The sequence below is a fragment of the Micromesistius poutassou genome (genome assembly GCF_964030765.1).
Source record: "Micromesistius poutassou genome assembly, chromosome: 16".
NCBI classification, from domain to species: Eukaryota; Metazoa; Chordata; class Actinopteri; order Gadiformes; family Gadidae; genus Micromesistius; species Micromesistius poutassou.
The window spans coordinates 3,572,121-3,593,627 of record NC_140286.1 but is presented as its reverse complement, the minus strand read 5'-3'; the positions used below and the strand labels follow the sequence as shown (position 1 = coordinate 3,593,627).

Below are 21,507 nucleotides of genomic sequence, written 5' to 3'. Positions count from 1 at the left end.
AAGGTTGCCTATTGATTCTAACGCAACCCAACACCCCCACACCCACACCCACACACACACACACACACACACACACACACAAAATGGTTTCTGGAACTCCCTAGCTTTCCGTTGACGGTAAAGGCAGCAGGAAGTAGCTGAATCAGCCATGAGTCTAGACGTTTTTTGTCAAGCACACAGGGTTCACCAAGACAGTTGACATAGATACAGCACTAGAATGCTCTAGGGGGCCGCCTCCTTTCTTGTGCTTAAAGGGTAAGTAAACCCACGTTTTAGCAGGAGAATTGCTGCCTCAAAAAAGAATTGGCGATCTGAGCGCCGGTGACGTTCGTTAAGGTTTGAGTGGTGTTCCATCGGAGCAAATGCGAGGGCGTTGTCAGGACATTGTCAAAACCAACGTCACAGCCAGAGTGCACCGCTTATAGAAAGCTACTACTCCGGGGAAACGTTTTCAGCCCGACTCAACAGACTTCATGTATTGTACAGAGAATTTCCCCTGTTAGGGTAACAACTTTATACATTTTTGCCAAAAATGTCCCCCCCCCCACTCGTGAGACTGAAACAGTTCCGTTTTCCAACTGTGTTTACTTAGCCCTTCAATCTGGAGCATCGCACTCCAGCAGTACCGCGATAAGAGGAGCTATGCGGGGTCGGGACTGATTGGGACAGCTGAGCTACTTCAGTGTCATTAAAGTAGACGTTGATGATCTGACCAATCACAGCATTGAGACTTTGTAGCCAATCACGTTTGCGATGAAGTGGCCATATGGCCGGGTGTTAAGTAAAGGTCAGATCACTGAAACGCTCCCTGTAATGCCACACTGATGTCTCCCCGTTACCCGAGCGGAGTCGGTGGAAGACTGAGCTTCTTGACCAACAACGATCGGAACAGTGGGTACTACGGAGATCGAGAAAACATCTGGAAATCAATGACAAAAACAGCTGGAGATGGAGTGAGACATCTGGGGGATTTAGCAAGAAGCTTGAGGCCAATCGCTAGATAGACAAGACAACCGGAATGCAGCCCACTGTATAAACTGGAAACACTGGCTGGAGAAGCAGCCTCTAGACACTACACGTTGTTTTATAGAGGGCAAAGATCTGGTCTAGCAGTTAGGGAGTCTGACATTCAAAGGCCAAAGGTTCTGGGTGAGAAACCCAAAGTCCGTAACCAATACACATCGCATCATCCTACCCTGCCAGGCCATTAGTGATATCCGAATCCACTGCTGGACACCAATAATAAAAGCGTCTGCTAAATGACTAAATAGTAGCACCGATACAAAAAATGGAGACAAACGAAAGCCTCGCCGTCACAGGTGTGGGAGTCAGAAAGGGCCTTTTTTTCACAGGAAGAGTGTGTGAAACAAACACCCGGAGACGTTGCGCTATCGACAACAACGTAACAGCACAGCGCAGGTTTCCAGGCAGAATGCCGATATCACACTGAAGAATTACAGTGACACTGGGGAACAGCAGTCCTGTCCAAAAAAAAAGGGAGAAACTGCAAACTACAACAACGGTACATTTCCTACGAGGACTAAATGTAATATACAGCCCTGCCAGCCTGCTGCACTCCCTCGACGCGTGCCAACAACATTTGCGGCTTTGTTTTGTAATCTAAAACCATCTCCCGGTTAGGAAGTCCTCGGGCTGCGCTTCTATAACCGTCTACCATCCAGCCGTTTAGCAGATGCTTTACATCCAGAGTGATTCACAGCAAGTTCAGAAACAGGTCCCCAAGGAGAAGGTATGGGGGGGGTGGGGGGTGTTAAGGCATGTTGCTCAACGAAGCGAACCCAGAACCTTTCGGCTCAGAGCCTGTGACCACCTGAAACGCTAGGCTACCCTGCCCCCCCGAAAACCACAGCATGCACTGGGGTCGTTAACCATGCCTCCATGCCAAAGGGGCGAAAGCCACACAGCCATCATCGGTCATAATCACTGAGTGTCAACGGAATCACATTCTTCACTAAAACGGCAGTCAAGTTGAACACATCCACCCACTGGAAGGAGCAACAAACACACTGGCTGAATTCTTAGGCACAGATCGGAACCTCACAAGCATCGGGCCTGTGTGGTTCACACACACACACACACACACACACACACACACACACACACACACACACACACACACACACACACACACACACACACACACACACACACACACACACACACACACACACACACACACACACACGCACGCACACACGACTGGGCCCATTGTATGTGTGTGCAAGTGTTTGTAGGTCTACGCTTGGAGTGGAATGAAAGAGGGCAATGGAAGAGGCAGTAGCGCGTTGCATCCCATGCGACCACGCATGGCAGCGCCACAGCCCATAATAGCAGGCTTACGGGCGGGGGAAATGCGGGAACGAGGGGGAACAAGGGGGAGCGAGTGAGGCAAAGCCGGGGGGGAGGAAATGGGGCAACGATCACACCAAATAAGTAAAAGGAGAGCCCAAACGCGGCAATCGGGATAACGCAGCTCGCTGAGAGAGCGGTGCGTCTCCCGTGGTTTCACTTCCACTCTATCGCTTGGTTCCTTCTTTGTCTCTTCTGTCTCTCCCACTCCTCTCCATCTTTTGGGGCTGTTGGGTCCCAGAGCAAAGCACTTGTGTTTTTTGTATCCTGCAGTTTTGTTCCTACGCCATGCCGAACACACACACAACACAACCTACCCCCACACACAGACACCCTTCACTTAAACACCGGTCATGGTGGGTCTCAGAGCTGCGTCTCATCTGGAAATAATGATCAAATAATGGATATGCATGTATGTGTGTATGTGACACACCCCCTTACTTTCTTAATTGATGTTGTGTGTGTAACATACACGCTAATCTCTGCCACTCCAACCTGGGTGTTTATACTACGTCACGCTGAGATGTTCCCTGACCGTGTGCGTTCGCACGCACATGCGTGCGGGTGTGTGATTAGCGTCTACAGACAACACACACACGCATAGACAGCAGCAGCAGCGTTCTCTAGGGCGAAGAGGGGATGAGGTGAGAGGAGAGAGTGACACACTGTAGACACTCCTTGATGGAGGCTGCACAGAATCTCAGTGGACCAAAGGACAACAATGGAGCAACAGATTTAAGCATCTGATTAGATTCTGATTAGATTCAAAGATATTCCCAAACAATACAAATGATAACCGATTACATTTTCAAAGACCCAGCAATTAAAACTCTAACATCAGAGAACAATTCAGGTGAAGCTACCATTTTCTCCATAACATTGATGAGGTTTTGTGTACAATGCTTATGTGTACACATGTTTGCTTGCTAACATGTTTAACATGAGATTAACTGTATTGAGCCAGGACAGGAAGTGAAGGTGTGACATCAGACAGTACAGAATTAAGAATTAAAAATAAATAAATTTAAAAAATAATGAATAACTTTGCATGTGTGTGTAGTGTACCGACATAGAAAGAGAGAGAAATTGATTTCTTTTAACTAGCCCCTACGTAACTCCCAACATGATCCAACCTTCCGGTCAAATTAATTCTGTGTTTGGAATTCATTGAGTCATTTCTGACGGTAGACCTTGACAACAAACTGAATCTCTCTCTCTTTCTCTCTCTCTCTCTCTCCGAGATGGAATCCACTGGAATTAGCTGGGGCCCATTTAGATTCAGAAAGATAGTGTAGGCAGGAGAGAAGCAAAGAATATTGTGTAGGAATCTCCCTCCTCCTCCTCCCTTTCCTCCCCCGACCCCAGCCCTATCCTCCTCCACCTCCCCCTGCCCTCCTCCAATTCCCCCCGCCCTCCTCCTCCAACTCCACCGGCCCACTCCTCGTCCTGCACCTCCCCCCACGCTCATCCTCCATCTCCTTCACCTCCTCGGGAGATCGAGAAAGGGGGAGAAAGAGGGCGAGAGAGACTGAAAACTAGAAGAGGGGTGTGAGGAGGGACGTGAGGCTGTGTGTCTCTACATGTATGTATGTGTATGAAACAGGGGGTGGAAGTGTTGACGGATGGGATTTGAGGGCTATGGTGGTGATGGGGTGAGGCTGCGTGTGTGTATGTGCACATGCACACATGCAAGTGTGCTTGAGTGGGCGTAGGCGTGAGTTGGGAGGGGGGGGGGGGGGGGGTGTTGGTGATAGGAGTGTTATAGACGAGGGGAATGGTTGGTGGCGACAGCAGTGTGTGTGTGTGTGTGTGTGTGTGTGTGTGTGTGTGTGTGTGTGTGTGTGTGTGTGTGTGTGTGTGTGTGTGTGTGTGTGTATGGGGGAGGGGGATCACAAGAGGGGAGGATAATTGAGATGGACAGTTAAAGTGGGAGGGGCTGGAAAAAAAACAAAGAAGAAGCTAAAAAATAGTGGGGGGGGGGGTTGTAGTTACATTAGAGAGAGACAGAGAGAAGGACAGAGAGAGACAGAGAGAAGGACAGAGAGAGACACAGAGAGAGACAGGCTTTAGGGATGACAGAGCACAGCGATAAATACCAGAGACAAAGGAAAGATCAAATGAGCAACAAGAATAACATAGAATAAGCGGCTTGGTCTCTCTTCGCAGCTGGAGACGCAGCGACACAGACGCGACTGTGTGTGTGTGTGTGTGTGTGTGTGTGTGTGTGTGTGTGTGTGTGTGTGTGTGTGTGTGTGTGTGTGTGTGTGTGTGTGTGTGTGTGTGTGAGAGATGGAGAACGAGACTGATAGAGAGGCTGCTATTAGTCATTAGTGTGCCGGCTGACTAATTGAGGACGTCTCAATAACAGCGAAGGCCTTGTGGCTCCACAAGCTGTATTATATAGACCTGCCCACAGCCCTTCTGGACGCCACACACACGCATGCACACGCATGCATACACACGGCCACACACACGGATGCTACAACACATGGCCACACATTTCATCACATAAACACTCACACAAATACACACATTTAATGCAGAAGAAGACGCACACACATTCATGCACACACAAACACACACATACACACACACACACACACACACACAGACACACACACACACACACATACACACATACACAAAGCCCTTGCCTGAGGCATTAAGGCCAACCTGCCACATCTAATAAAGTAAAGGACATACTCAGTAGGCCATGGCATGGTGTCCACTCTGGTCCTCTTACGCGTGTGTGTATGCCAATGCGTGTGTGTGTGCGTGTGTGTATGCCAATGAGTGTGTGTGTGTGGGAAGTCTGGTAAGGCAGCTTGGGTTTAACTACCAATCTGAACTCTTAAAAAGAAATCCCAACTGATGTCCCCTTGATCCTATGCTAAATACAACCCTTCTTAATAAAAAGAGAACCCTTCAGTAAATAAATGTCATGGTGGATGTGGGTATTTATCTAGTCCACCGTCTTTGCTTCTGCTTTGTTCTTTTGTTCAAGTGTGTTTGTTTCTTGTGTTATGCAAGGTGTTCTGCTAGGTGTTTCATGTACCAACTGTGTAACTAATGACAACACAACGACCTCTATGAGGGCGATAAATCTAAATCTGAATCCAAACCTAAATCTTAAAGACTCGGTTCCAGAAGCACACACAGAACTACTAGAATCTGGTCGTTGCCCAGCAGGAAGACCTGAAGAAGAAAAAGGGGTCGTCTTACCAGGATGCGGTCTTCGGAACGGCTGCTCTTGGTGTCCTGTTTGATGGCTCGCACAAACTTGATGGGTTGCTTGTCAAGAACCTTCCGGATGCTCTCTGTGGAGCGGGTGGGGGAAATATTAATACAGTTACATAACACTCACAGATACGCAGACACACACACGCACGTGCACCCACACAATGGCAGCAGCGATTGCTGAGGGATCATAAATGTGCTATTTTTAGCCTCAGAGTTTTAGGAGAGAGAACCACCAAGCCTCTTCTCCTGGAACCAGTTGGAGAGTAAAGACTAGCTGGCGGCTTCAGGCTACGCAACCAAGCTAGAACAGCTAGCTGGTTTCTCCACGCTTGTCAGACTAGCCATTTCCTTCATGGACAATGGCTGGCTCCTTATGGACCAAGCTTGACAGGATGGCTGGTTCTTTCATGGACCAAGCTAGAATGGCTAGTTCCTCATGGTCCAAGGCTAGCTGGTTCCTTCATGGACGAAGCTAGATAGACGAGTGGCTTCATGGACCAAGCTAGATAGACGAGTGGCTTCATGGACGAAGCTAGACAGGCTAGTGGCTTCATGGACCAAGCTAGACAGACTTACTGGTGGTCTCATGGACGAAGCTATATAGGCTAGGTATTTCTGGGTCGAAACCAGACTGGCTGGACCAGCGTGACCTCATTAGAGATCAAACACAACACTGATATCATCATAATATTAAAAAGATTTGACACTATTCATGGAAACTGCACTGGCCCAATCTCTCTTCTGACTGTTGTCAATACTGTGGGTTCTGCATGCAGTCTAAAATGTTGTTTGTTAAGTTGTTATTTGTTTGCGTGTAATAAACCGTGTTTAGCAATGTCCCTTTTTTCCCCATTCTCAATAGTCCAAAAGATTACGGACCAAATGCACCATGGCAGATGGTTGGCCTTCTACGTTATTGTCACAACGCGGTTCAGTGCCATTCATTAGTCATTCGGCGCCACCCCTCAGACGAAACACAGACTGAAACAAACCCTTGGAGCTCGTTCGTCGTGGCCCAGGTAAGCCTTCACATAACAACAGTACCGCACCAAAGATAGCAGATTAGCGTCAACACCCACAGCCTTGACCTCGACCTCTGTCACCCACCCTGCCGGTCCAGTTACAGTACACACACACACACACACACACACACACACACACACACACACACACACACACACACACACACACACACACACACACACACACACACACACACACACACACACACACACAATGAACCGGCATGAACAGGTGTTATCCATGCTGCATGTCTGGAGCCCCACCATGACGATGAAGACCTTTTTACTTGGGTACTGCTTCACACGGTGTGCTACATCCAAAGAGAACTGTGAATGAGTCTCCGACACTGCTAACATGCAGCCATAGCATCATAGGAGAGGTGTGTGTGGGTGTGTGTGTGCGTGCGAGCGTACGCCTGTGCGTGTGTGTGTGTGTGTGCGTGCCTTGCAAACAGACAGATCGAAGGTAGGGATCAAACCAAGACAAACAGTGTAAGAGACGTAAAGCTGGGTAAAACCCAATCACTTAAACCCCTTAACCCACTCTACTGTTGCACACACACACACACACACACACACACACACACACACACACACACACACACACACGATGGTGCTGGAAATTCCAGCGATGGGGGATAGGTGGGTGGGCGGGAGGTGTCAGCTGTACCTATGATGACCCCCATTAACCCTTCCTCCCCCACCTGGAGCCCAGTGCAGCACAGGTGTGACCGTGGCCCTAATGTGATGGACTTATCACGGGGCCAGATGGATGTGATCCCCGTCTGTCCAGGTTTGAGGTAAATAGCGGAGACTTATCGCCATGTCACGGTAATTAGCAGTGAGACACGCTCCGTGATTAGCACCTTAATGTGTGTGTGTGTGTGTGTGTGTGTGTGTGTGTGTGTGTGTGTGTGTGTGTGTGTGTGTGTGTGTGTGTGTGTGCAGGGTTGTGAAGCCAAGCGCTACAAGGGGTCAGCATCCTTCACTCTGCGCACACTGGCTTCACATAAAGGCTTTGCATTCCCACAATAACACACACACACACACACACACACACACACACACACACACACACACACACAAATAACTCAAATAACAAATAAATCACAAATAACTATTTCTAATAGGATGGTGTGACCTGGACACCTGTCCATTTAAAATACAGCAAGTGGTCGATCGATTAACATCTACACACAATCGATTCCCAAATCCATGTACCCATCCATGTTGCCTCGGGACACATTTCCGCGGCGCTACACTGAGTTTGAGTCACGAGAACTGAACGAAGAAAAACCCTCCACTCGATCGAACCGGGGCAACAAAAAAAAACTAATAACGCAAAAGGAAAAACCCAAAAGGAACCGTGAACTTGAACGCGCTCCTTTGCTCGACTTGTCATCTCGACGCGTCCTCCGCAGGTGGCGACAGCCAGCGGTTACGCCACATCAACACCGACGAAAACAAATCCGCAGATGTGTAGTTAAGTAGTTTACCTGTGATTTCCCGGGTGACATTGATGAAGCCCGCCGCGGTGGTCTCCTTTGAGGCCATGGTGGTGGTGGTGGTGGTTATGCGCTCGCGCTGCCCTACTCTGCTTCTTCCTCTTCCTCTGTGTGTGTGTGTGTGTGTGTGTGTGTGTGTGTGTGCCCCTCGCGGTTCACTTTGCACGCGCTCCCTGCTAGTCCGCGCGGTTGCTGCTAATCAAAGTGCAGCAGCGCTGATCGTGCGTGCGCGCAGACATGCCGAGCGGCGGCGCGAGCGACTTGTGCGTCCGTAAACATCACATCAAGGAGATGGTGGGGGGGGGGGGGCAGAGACACAGAGAGAAACAGAGGGAGAGTAGGGGGGAGAGAGAGAGAGAGAGAGAGAGAGAGAGAGAGAGAGAGAGAGAGAGAGAGAGAGAGAGAGAGAGAGAGAATGATGGAGGGACGGGGGAGGGTTAGGGGAGAGAGCAAGATAGAGCACATGGGAAAAAGAGAGGAGAGAGAACGACAGGAGGAAAGGAGGAAGAGCGAGAGAGAGGGAGAATTAGTGCTACGTAATCGCAAACTATCGCCTATTGGTTTTCTATCGTTTCCTTCTCGAATCCCAGTCTACCTACCTATTTATTAGCATCCGTTGTTTGGTCGAATTAGAATTTAGGCAGACTATTCATTAGATTAATTATTTGTTTGTATATATTTAGTTGTTATAGATATTAATACAGTTAGAATAGTATGTAGTTAAATCCTTTGTTAATAATAATTAATTAATTATTTATATATATATGTATATATCCGTTTTGAATTCACATGATTTTAATGCGTGGGCAGTTAAAGAAGTTGACTGTTGAAGCTATACACGGGGGGGGGGGGGGGGATGTAAGGTAAGGACCCCTTCATCGATTTAACGAAGCTACCTTTCGCTCAGCGTTGAGACAACGTTATCCTATGACGACAGGTTGTGGAATTAAAGTCTCGAGGCTGACATGATGTGAGGAGGTTCATCCGCCCGTCTGAATGACAGCCACTCGCCCACGTCACGGGTTCAAACAACTCCATTCAGCTTTTCAAGTAGCAGCTAAAATTGGATTCCTCTCACAAAGTCATTATAATCTGCAGGAGTCTTCGAGCAAATGTACATCCGTGCGTGCGTGTGTGTGCCTGCCTGCGTGCGCGCGCGCGCGTCTGTGTGTGTGTGTGTGTGTGTGTGTGTGTGTGTGTGTGTGTGTGTGTGTGTGTGTGTGTGTGTGTGTGTGTGTGTGTGTGTGTGTGTGTGCGCGCGCGTCTGTGTCTGTGTGAGAGCGCGAAGTGCAGCTGCTCTTTGGTGTGTCATCCCTAAATATTAGCCCTCGAGGCTGCCACATAATGAGCGCGCGGTGTCTTATCTATGCACGCATGCCTTTTGGTGCCCTTATGCGCATGTGTGATTAGAGTTCTTTGTATGTGATCCCTCTTCTAAATACTTAACCCTGCTGAAAGGACCCCAGTGGGGGGCGTACGCCGTGCAGCCGGTGACGGAGAAAACAAAAGAGTGAATTGGAGATTTGAAAAAAAAAAAAAAAAAAAGAGAGAAAGTTTTCAAGAAGCACAGAGAATGGGCATGCATGGTAAAGTGTGACGTCACAATTACAGGGTATATATATATATATAATATATAGAAATATAGGCCTCGGCTACGGACGAAAACGCGCGGAACAGCTGACGGTTTGAAAACCGGAAAGTCTACCATTGTTTCTTCTACAGGGGTGCAAACAAACAAAAAATAAACAACGCGGGGGCCTGAAATAAGGAGAAGAAGAAGAAGAAGAAAAAAGGAAGATGCACTTGAAAGGCGGCCTGGTCATTACTTATTCATGATGCAGCAGCCGTGTATCGCAAAGTGCAGCGCCCCAATCCGCGCTCAAATGCTCGTCTGTCGTGCTGTGAGGAGTGTCAGGATAAGGATGAGCTTATGTAAGGGATGGTTTCTGAATCGACGGTTGCAGCCTATAATCGTCTAGAGAATTGATTTTATTTTTACGTCTTTTCGCTTTGCTTTTTGTCGATATATATTTTCTTTCCTTTTTTTTAGGAGACATGTCGACTTTCAACTCAGTTCACCATTGATTTCCTTTACTTGCCAGCTACGTTTTTCAGTGCTCCACATGGTGTCAGAACATCTGAAGAGTACGAACAAGAGAAAATAGGATTAGAGGAAAACAGACAGACAGAGTATCAGAGTCAGGGGCAGAAGAACGAAACCAGATGAAATTCCGATTTGCAAGCAAAGTCATTCGTTATCAAAACTCATATTGCAATGTGCCAGTCATAGTGACAGCAAACTACCCTTTGATATTCAAATGTATTTTTTTCCATTTGCACCTTTACCTGTTATTGCTAGTTCTTGAGTTCAACGAGGCCACTGACTGTGCTGCGAATACACGTCGTTATGACGAGGGACCTGCTTAGCCTACACTGCCACCGTGTGGCATAAGGACGGTGTCTCTTATTCCCATTACATATATAATTATTCGGATTTACACACAGAGACACACAGACTCATACATTTACACACACACACACACACACACACACACACACACACACACACACACACACACACACACACACACACACACACACACACACACATCAGACATACACACACTGGCACACCTAAACAAACACACACACACACACACATACATAAGGGCTAAATGTTAACAGTGGATGGCAGTTACAACTTGCTCTTTAATAGCACCTTCTACCCTGGAATATTCCATATTTTAATGATTTTTCCACAGAAAGTGTGTGTGTGTGGGGGGGGGGGGGTCATGATGTATGACCTCAGATAACATCACTCAGAGTAGAAGATGTATATGCTCTCTTCTACTCTGAGTTTGTGTGTGTGCATGCGTGTATGTGTGTGCATGCGTGTATGTGTGTGCGTGTGCGTTTCGAGTTTTGTTTGGTTTTCATGCACGTTTACAACACCACAAGGAACCGAATGAAACATAAATCGCTTTCCTTTGAAGCTCATCCGTTGTTGCTCTTGAGACAAGACAAACAAACAGACCACAAGGTGTTCAATCCGAGTCCACTGCTGTGAATGCATCACTATGCATTAGTTCACGTTCGCTGCTCTGTTGTTCTGCCGCTGGCTTCTGTGTTGCCCTGGGTATCTGAGCATACATTATGAAGGAGGCCCTGTGGCTGAGATGGTTATTTAGACTGTTTTTTAAACAGGAGATTGTGGGTTTGAATCCCAGCACTGCCTTTAGGGAGCAGCCTTAATGAAATGTATTGGAATTAACTAAGTATCTTTGGATAAAAGCATCTGCTGAATTTTAATACCAGACAGACAAGACACTTGATTATTGTGATTCTTTCACAAAATTGTAGATAGATATAGATATAAATAGATTAGGGTTAGGGTTATGGGTGAATGTGGTTAGAAGACATTACTGTTAGAAATCTTGCATAAATGCTGCTTATAACAACTGGATCTGTGTCAAATGATCTAAGCATTTCAGTTGTACAAGTGTGTGTGTGTGTGTGTGTGTGTGTGTGTGTGTGTGTGTGTGTGTGTGTGTGTCAGTGCGTGTATGAGTTTAGTCACGCTGGGATACACAGCACTCAGGGCATTTTCCCGCTCTGCGGTGGCAGCAGTTGTGGACATTAAGGAGGATGTGTCTCTCTGCAGGACTCTAACAGGGTGGATCCAGAGCGTACAGTACAACACCCCAAGGCCCACAACTGCTTTCTTGGTGCATTGCTTCTTTAAGCGTCACTATTTATACACTTTGACACTTCTCTGCCTGAGACAAATGCTCTGCAGTGCCCTTCGTGGAGATGTCTGTTGGTGGGTTCGTTGGCTGGTTTGCTGACTGGCGATGATTGTTTTTGTTATGACTATATTTGAATTGAGTAAATAAATAAGAATGAAACCACTGTAAAACAACGATGAATATCTTCAGCACCGTGATAGCGCGGACAGCGCCCTCCTCTGGCCATTCTGAAGGCCTATCGGTTCAGCACCATGGACAGTCCACACCGCGTCCACACAGGGGCGCCTGCCGACGTAGTTCCACCACCACGTCGGTTCCACTTTGAAACCTACACCAGTGAGTGTGCTGGAGACGCACCGCAGTTGGCCTGTGTTGACTTAACTCATCACTCACATTTGGAATGACACCTTCCGAAATATAATGTAATGTATGGGAACTAAATTGACGAAAAAGAGAATTACCAACTGTACGTCTGCTTTAAAATCACATCACAAGTTTGAGAAGGTCACTTTTCCCATCAGCCATTTTAACTCATTTCAATCATTTCAATCATATTTTGAAATTCTCCCTCCTGTGAGAATTGGTGGAAGTGTGTGAAAGATGACGTGGTAAGCCTACCAGCCTACCCAGTGGACTGTATACGAACTGGTACACCGATCTATGCATCAAACATCTAAGAGGATGGATTGCCTACATTTAGACTGCGCCATGAATCTAAACAATGGCAATAAAGTAAAGCCCTTTGGTGATAACACATATGCATGTATGGCGATTCACTGTTTGGCTGTGAACCCACATGGACTCCAAAATACCAAAGCGTTATAGTAACCATTGTTGACATTCCATGCAGATGTGCGTACGCTGAATACCCTCCAGCAGAGGGTACATGGAAGTCATTTTGCAGAATGATGTTAGTAGCGGATGTTTAAGTGAAGCTGGGAGGGACGGCTATGAAGGGATTATCCTTTAAGAAGACCGCATCTGACACATTACACGCGCAGCTCCCCACTGGGAACACACGTGCACGCCCTCAGCTGTGCACGTGGCTTCTATCAGGACCTTCCCCAGATAGATGACTAGATGGAGCCCGGGTGGTCCGTCTTCCGGGGGGGGGGCCGCCGCCCCGGGCCTGGTGCTTGCTCCTCCTAGTGCGTTTGTTGGAATTGAGCGCTCCCTGTCTCTCGGGGCCATCGAGCGCACGGCTAGATTAACTGTATCGGTAATGTGGTCCTACACGGTGTCACGGTTCAACGAGCAAGCTGAATATTTATTTACGTTGGCTGGTAAACAGCGCAGACTTTTATTCACCGTGGTTTATTAGAGGCCGTTGCAATCCGCCACAGGCCTGGGATGGGTTTTTAATTGTCTCGTAAAAAAACGGAAAATGCAACAAAAATGTTATGTTTACCCCAGAGCTACGAGGTTTTAGCCGGGAAAAGTTGTAGTTTGTTTATGTAGAGGATTTGTGATTGCATTGCTTCATAAAATACAGACTTCCACCCTATAAATTAGCACTCCCCCATACATACTCGCTTTTGATTGAATTGGGTTCCACTGTACTCACAGCTGCAGCATGAATCATCACAAACGACCACGCCCCTTCTGTGAATCACACCGGTACTTATCGTTGTTCATCTGTATTGACCTTTAACTTCCTGTAATGGGATTCGGTGATGGCATTCAATTTTAATAGAAAAGTCTATTTAGTCTATTTATCAAGTGTGTTTAACCTGCGAGTCACAGGGCCATTGGTGCAATACCAGCTAATTTTACACACCTGAGGCCAATTAACCAATTAACTAATGAACCATTTAACCTGCAGGCCCACTCAGGAGAGGTGAAACCACAGTGTGAAACATAAATACAGAGTGTGTTTCTAGTTCAACACTGTGCTAACTCCAGGCACTGTTTTAATGAGAAATTATACGCAGAGGCTAATTGTGTCCCCTTGCGATTAGTGCCCCAGCTATTACATTATTAGCATTTCTGGTCTCAAATTGAGTTTCAAAGCCTTTAATTTTAAAGTAGAGATACTTTGTGAATAGTATTGGTCAAATGATGTAACAGATCTTGCACTTTAAATATGGTTTATAAAGTTAAGTAAGATATTTTACATGGCATATTTCCTTAAAGCAAATGAGGAAGGAAGGAAAGAAGATGCACGCATAGGAAGTTAGAGCGTAAAGGAAGCAAGGTCAGAATCCAAAGCACTTTTACGCAAGGTCACAAAAAATCCACAGCAGTTCTGCCCATCCATTCAAGCCGTTGTAATAAAAAGTTCGGAATTCAGCAAAATAAACAAGGAACGAGTTCAGCGTGTGAAATATCTACAACCGTAGCAGTTTATAAACCATAATGGAATTCTAAGGGCAAATACAGGTGAGGCGGTAAGTACACTATAGATACCAGTTGTGTAGGTTACTGGAATAACTCAGCTGTAGAGGCCTTCGGCGAATCGCTTGGCTCAAGGGAACCACGCTAGGAAGCTGCTTCACTTTGAAGCAGCCTCAGACGGGCAGAGGTCTGGAACATGCCTGGTGTTCCGAGACAGGGTCAGAGGGCAAATGGCCAGAGAATTAAAGTATGACAGTGAGGTCTTTGACAGTGAGTCGATGCAAACTCCATTCAACTATCTCCATTGAACTATCTCCTATTGGATTTGATGGTGTATTGTGTGCGCATACTTTTCATATCTCAACAGACTACGAGAGATTAAAATAAGTAGTTTGTAGTTTGTAATTTGTACATTTTATTCAATCCTATTACTGTGCTGTGCTTTCTGCTCTGACACTCTCATTTCCTGTCTGGGATGATAAGGTATATTCTTATATTCGGTGTATAGGATAAAAATAATGCAACAAGATAAAAATAGAAATCAACATTAATCTTAGGGAGGCCTGAATTTTAACCAGCTGATGAAAAAACACCAGCTAATTAAGCCATCTTGTGGTAAATTGGTGAGTAATGTAAATTTTTTTAAATCTAATTGCTATGCATCCCCAAGACATTTTATTAATCTGTGAAAAAATCCTCATTCTAAGCCGATTTTTTTTGTGTGAGTGTGTGTGTATGTGTGTGTGTGTGTGTGTGTGTGTGTGTGTGTGTGTGTGTGTGTGTGTGTGTGTGTGCGTGCATGTGGTCGTGCGTGCGTTCGTGGATGTGTGTGTGTGTGTGTGTGTGTGTATGTGTGTGTATGTGTGTGTGTGTGTGTGTGTGTGTGTGTGCATGTGGTCGTGCGTGCGTTCGTGGATGTGTGTGTGTGTGTGTGTGTGTATGTGTGTGTGTGTGTGTGTGTGTGTGTGTGTGTATGTGCATGTGGTTGTGCGTGCGTGTGTGGAGGAGTGTGTGCGTGTGTGTGTGTGTGTATGCCCTTATGTGCACTGGGTACGTGTGCACACCCAATCCTTCATTCCGGCCCCTTGAGATCTGCTTAGCTCTGCTTATTTCTAATAATCACAAGCGAAGGAATATTAAATATGAACGATTAGTCAAAGTGTGTGTTTGCCCAGTGAGGTAATTAATGCTAGCTCCCAGTCACACAGGATCAATGGTCCAGGTGTTACAGTGGCCAGAATGAACATGCACCATCAATCTCCTACGCATGGAAACAGGGACGCCTAATTCCTGCATTAAAATACCAACCCATAGTGTCTAAATTTTGTTATACATACAACAGACTATCTCCCGGATACACCATTTTTGATTGTCAATTTCAATTGTGTGCTCCTATTTGTCTGATTATGTGGTAGGTAAAAGTGGATAAACCCCAGATTTCTGCAATAGCTGTGATCATCATGAGAATTTAAAAAAAAGAAGATAATAATTGATCAGGTTATTTTGAGCAGTGTAACGATCGGCATGCCCTCTTTAACATTTATGAGCACAGATGTAGTCCATTAGCTGAATCATATATTTTAAACTCAATCAAAAGTGCAGATTGAATGACTTTTTCTAGAATACAATTATGTCTGTAAAACTTTTAATCTAAATTAATAAAACACTAATACAATAACTAAAATGAAGTGGCTTGATTCTCTTTTTTTCCAGGAAAAGTTTGTATTCCACCATGACTCAGACAAATTGCTTTCGATTCCATAATTCCCATTTGCGGTGTTGGCCATATGTAATTTAAACATGACCAATACTCCAGCCTACTTGATGAAATAATTATGACAATGAGGGGACTATTACCAGGATTCAGCTTACTCTCTGAGGGCACAAATGGCCTAAATGAATCCTACGCTAAATTAAACCGTAGCTCTCCTTTTCTTTAATACTGATTTGAATCTCTCCCCAGCCTCTTCATCGGTACCTAGTGCTGCCTCTCTCTTCAGAGCTGATTTTTTGATAAAAATATGTCCAACAATGAAGCATTTTAAACACTTCCCTTATCAATAGATGATTACGTTTCTTTGGTCGACCATTTCCTCCGAAGGCATGTCTAATTTTGAATGTCTCGTCCTCTTATCACTCTTCCTCTCTCTCTATCATTTTCTTTCTCTCTATCTTTTGTTATCCGTCTCTATCCCTCCCTCTGTCTACCAGTATGTGTCTCTATCTGCCTGTCATCTCCTACCCTAGTCTATCTGTCTTTCTCGCTCGCTCTCTCTCTTTATAACTAAATCGTTCTTACCCACTATCTCTATTTATGTCTTCTGCTTCACCCTATCCATCCAAGACAGTTGGTCTGTTGGTACATATCTGTTGATCACTCTTCTGTACCCGTTTATGTAAATTCATTTATAAATATATCCATCCATCTATTCTATATGCTTTCTGTGTCCCTATCCATCTATTGATCTCTATCTGTACACCTACCTCTCTCTACCTCTCATCCCAGACTCTCTCTCTTTCTCGCTCTCCATTAAACAAAACCCTCTCATCATCATCACCAACATCCACTCTTTCTCCTCCTCCTATCTCTCCATGCACCTCTCTCTCTACTCATCTCTCTCCCTCCTCCTCTTTCTCTCTCTCTCCCACTCCTCTTGCCCACCCACTATTCTCTCTCTCCACTCATCCTCTCTCTCCCTCCTTTTTTCTCTCTCCCTTCTTGGCTCTCACTCCCACTCCTCTCTCTACACTCCTCTTTCCCACTCCTCTCTCTCTTTCTCTCTCGCTCTACACTCCTCTCTCTACACTCCTCTCTCTCTCTCTCTACTCCTCATCTCTCTCTCCCCTCCTCCTCTTCTCGCTCTCCCCTGCTCTTCCCCATCACCTCCAGGAGCAGCTGTAGTCTTTATCCTCCCTCTCAATGTCAGGGGAGACAGACGCAGGAGAGGAGCAGGGGAGAAGGAGGAGGAAAAGGAGGAGGAGGAGGATACGAAGACGAGGAGATACAAAAAAAACAACGTCTTCAGCACCCAGCTGCTGTCTTAATTGCTACCGTCCGTAGAAACGCAGTGACGACTGTATCCATACAGATGAATAAAAATACATATTATATAAACTGTCGCTATGGAGGAATTAGGTGGTGAATCAGCATTTGTATAGTCGATGCTATTCCTGGGGTTTTGATGGCGAGCCAGAAATTCAGCGCTTAACTACGGGGTGCAGTCGGAACATCCTGTTCTGCTGCTTCTGGTGAATCAGAAAGAGAGACACACGCAAGGAAACTTTCACAGTTTCAAGACCGAAGACAGCGGTACTATACGGACAGAATGTGTTGCTCAAATTAGATCTAGATGTCTCGAAACTGTGAGCAAAACAGACAGTGCTCGCTGCGCTTGTAATCCGAGGAAGAAATAACTTAAACGGAGGCCTGTATTTATATTATTTATATACACAGCAGCCCCAGTCTGAAGTGTCAGCCTTAATCACCGTGTTGTGTTCCATCTCAAATTTGGCACGAGGAAGATGCTAAGTTTAGCATCGAGAAGATGATTACTGTTGGAGAGGTTGGCTACACCGGGGGGCAGAGAGACAGCCAGAGAGAGAGAGAGATAGGGAAAGAGAGAGTGAGACAGAGCCAGAGAGAGGGAGAGAGACAGAGCGACAGAGGGAGAGGGGGGAGAGATAGTGAAAGGGAGAAGGTGAGAGAGTGAGTGAGAGAGAGACAGGGGGGGACTGAGGGAGAGTGAAAGATAGAGAGAAAGAATAAAGAGATAAAGAGACACCGTGCGAGACAGGTATGAGGAGGAGGGTTTGATGGACAGGGAATGAAAGGGACTAGATAATGAGGATGGTTGAGGGAAGAGCAGAAATCACTCTCCACTGCAGCGTCCATTGTAGCATAATTGAAGGCGAAAAAAGTGGACTGATAATGATTTTGATGCTCAGGTAACACTACTCATAGTTAGTCCAGTTAACCTCAACACAGATAATGTAGTGACCTGATAACCAAGCTTAATGGTTAAAAAAAACATCCGAATTTGATGCTTTTTTTTACTCTTGCAAGTGAATTTACAGTTTATAGAATCATTTTTTATATATTTTCCTAAAGAGATAAAACATTTACATCCCTCCATATATATAGGCTAAATGCAATTGAATTGAATTGCATTCAATTTAAGGCAGGGATGGTTCATTTTATGTTAACAAATCAATAAAATACGTTAAGATTCCTTTTACGGGTGTGTTTTAACTGCTGGTTTGCGGGATCTCGGTGCTATGTCAAGTCGTCTACCGCCATGAATCAGCACCGTGGAGAGCTCCCAGCACGGTGAATTACTGCCGTCGTGGTACTGAACGTGTGTTTCAAGGTTTCTCTGTTCTGATAAGATTATATGGTGAAAAAATCATGACCGTGTCTCAACGTCTTCCTACGTCTATTGATGATTCAATGATGATGCAACCGTTACAAAAAAAAGTTATTTGACGTGTGTTTCCTCACCAGGTGGCAGCAGATATCAAAAGAAAAGAGCGAAGCTTTCTGTTTGTTCTTAGCCTATTTGCCTTCGGCCTGCTGTGTTGATCTATTGTAGATTGCAAATGAACACGAGCTACACCTGGCTGTGTGTTCAGAGACAGCTGTGGTTGTACAGGTGGTAGGCTGAGCCCCTTTATAATACGATTATTACTCGGAAGGTAGGCCTACTTGGAACATTTAATTTAGGCGTTGAAGTTGGATATGCCTTTATTCGAAATGTTGGTTTGTCATATTTTATTATCTTTTAATGTAGTTGCTTTTGTCAGCATGAATACAATTCAATATAAAAACAGCCTATATAGGCTAGACCAATAACTATTTTAATGTCTGCCGAACTGCCAAACAGCAGTGTAAACTACAGTCGGGTGTTTAATAATGGAAATGGAATAAAACTGAATGTTCAACATTAACATAACATGAATTAATGAATATTGTTGAAATACTTGGGGCAGCAGAAAGCAATACTTCCACGTCGTACTAGAAATGATTAACGTTTTGAATCAATGACTGAAATATTATTCATACACTTTGCCATTAGAACAGGCTGCGATTTATCGAGCAGACAGCTGCTTAAAAAAGATGTCTTCTTAAACCTCAACCATTAAAATGGAATATTACAAGTTGGCTCTTTTAGAGAGAATAACTTAAGATTGACGCTGAAACGCTACTATTGTATTGCACTTTTCATAAAGACGAAGCGGGACATCTATTCCTTCCATTAGGCTTTAGCGTTTTTCTACTTCATCCCAGTCACTCAAACACCGTGGTTGACAAACACACACACACACACACACACACACACACACACACACACACACACACACACACACACACACACACACACACACACACACACACACACACACACACACACACGCGGGCCCTACCCTTCAGATAAACCCTGTGTTAAGTGACGGCAGCACTAGAAGACTAGATGTGGAGTCATGCCTAGACCCATGAGCCAGGCATTACATCCCCTAGATGAGCCGATGCACCGCAAACGACGCGTCTACCTTGAGGCGCTGATGTTCCCGCGCTTGTTTTGGCTAATGAACCAATATACGCACGGCCAGGCTAATGAGGCGGTTTGATTCGGGGTTTGTCCCCGTTTATCGAGTTTCGGAGGGGGTTGGTGCGGGGAGTAGTTTGGCGTTGTTTTTCCCTTTGATCTTGATCCAAGGCATTGTGCAATGGAAGAAGCAGGGAGGAGACACGGCGCATGCGCACGCTGTCGCCGTGTTGACTAGACTAGAGACCAAACCCAATTGAATTGTGAGAGCCAGAGAGAGGAGGTAAGAGATAGAGACAGAGCGGGGGGAGAGAGAGAGAGAGAGAGAGAGAAAGAGAGAGAGAGAGGGAGAGGCAGAGAAATAGACTCTTTACCTACTCAACAACATTACCTCAGATAGGATCATGCTGCTCGACTCATCCCATCGACTCAGCCAGAAAAAACACATTTATATGAAAAAATAAGAAAAGCAGCGAAAGCCTAACGGAGAACATCTCCCCGCCCTCAGTGTTTCGATATAATATCCTAAAGACACATTTTATTCATGTTATGTATAGGTCTACGACCGTGGCCTGACAGCATCTCGACAGGGCACGTAAAGCCTTCTTCCTCTGGGCCTCATTGTTATTTCACTGAGCTTCCGGGTTACCTGTCCACGGATTACAATCTTAAATCCGCCTGGAACTGCACTCCACCGCCGCTATTTCCCCACACATCCCGGCAGTATCCCCGGTCCTAATGCTTTAAGATGGCACGGCTGGCGACAATAAAACCGTCAAGAGGCCGTTCCTCTTATCGAGTGGAGAGAGGATCGCTTTAAACCGCCGCTCCGCTCCGGCAGACACACAGCAGTTACACGGGTCCCATGACGACACACACACAGGTCAAAGGCATGTATTATGTATGTTTCGCTTTATCTATGCATGCGTGTGCGTGTGTGTATGTGTGTGTGCGTGTGTTTTAAAGCAAGCCAGTGCTGTGACTTTGTAAATGTTTATGGGCAGGGGAGGGGGGAAAGGGTGTGTGTATGTGTGTGTGTGTGTGTCGGTGTGCATGCTTATTAACGTCTTTGAATGATTAGCTTGTGGTATTAGGGAAATGATCTGTGCTTGCGGAAGCGTGCTAAAGGATTATGTCAGCTCCGCTAACGCCATGTCGCGGAGCAGAAAGACAAGGCTCACATCCCAATAAAGATTTAGAACTAATAACTTACCCTCGCCAACCCCTCCCCTGACCTCCAACCCCCGCCCCCTTCTCTATCACACCCTCCTCTCTCTCCTTCTCCTTTTCCCTCTTCCCTCCCTCTCTCGTCCCAGTTCTCCTAAACCTCCCCCTTGTCTCCACTCTTCTCCTCTCCCTCCTGGTCCCTCCGGGTTTCTCATGCGGCGAACACAACATGTGTGTTGTTTAATTGACGGCGGCGTGTGTTACTACAGCCCCACAGCCACAGTGTTGCTAACTAAATGACTCCCGACCTGGCCCCCGGCACCAACGTGACCTACCCAGTAACATGGCTCCTCCTCCATCCTAAAAAGACAGTCATAACCACGCTCTCGCTCGCACCCCCCCCCCCCCCCCCCCCCCCCCTCCCTCCACTGTCTCCCAGTTACAGTATGGATTCTCTGTCATGGTGCTGGGGGGATGGGGGGGGGGGGGATCGAAGACTCATTAAGATTGTTAATGGAGATTTAATTCTCCTCTTGGTCTCAGCCCTGGATCCCACGGAAACTGGAGCAAGACTCAGGTG

General features: G+C 46.0%; 2 protein-coding genes across 2 annotated transcripts in view; both read right to left on the bottom strand.

Moving 5' to 3' along the window:
• The window catches only part of carmil3 (capping protein regulator and myosin 1 linker 3), a gene marked incomplete at both ends in the record, with an annotated part of 80,504 nt that extends 72,318 nt beyond the window's left edge, over nt 1–8,186 (bottom strand). The window contains 2 exons of the mRNA XM_084481436.1: nt 5,593–5,687; nt 8,129–8,186. Coding sequence (XP_084337562.1) covers nt 5,593–5,687; nt 8,129–8,186 — 153 coding nt within the window. The remainder of the gene's footprint in view (nt 1–5,592; nt 5,688–8,128) is intronic.
• A 2,080-nt stretch (nt 8,187–10,266) lies between these two features.
• Nucleotides 10,267–21,507, bottom strand: part of cdh24b (cadherin 24, type 2b) — a gene marked incomplete at both ends in the record, with an annotated part of 54,072 nt that continues 42,831 nt past the window's right edge. Inside the window, one exon of the mRNA XM_084481435.1 lies at nt 10,267–10,275. Coding sequence (XP_084337561.1) covers nt 10,267–10,275 — 9 coding nt within the window. The remainder of the gene's footprint in view (nt 10,276–21,507) is intronic.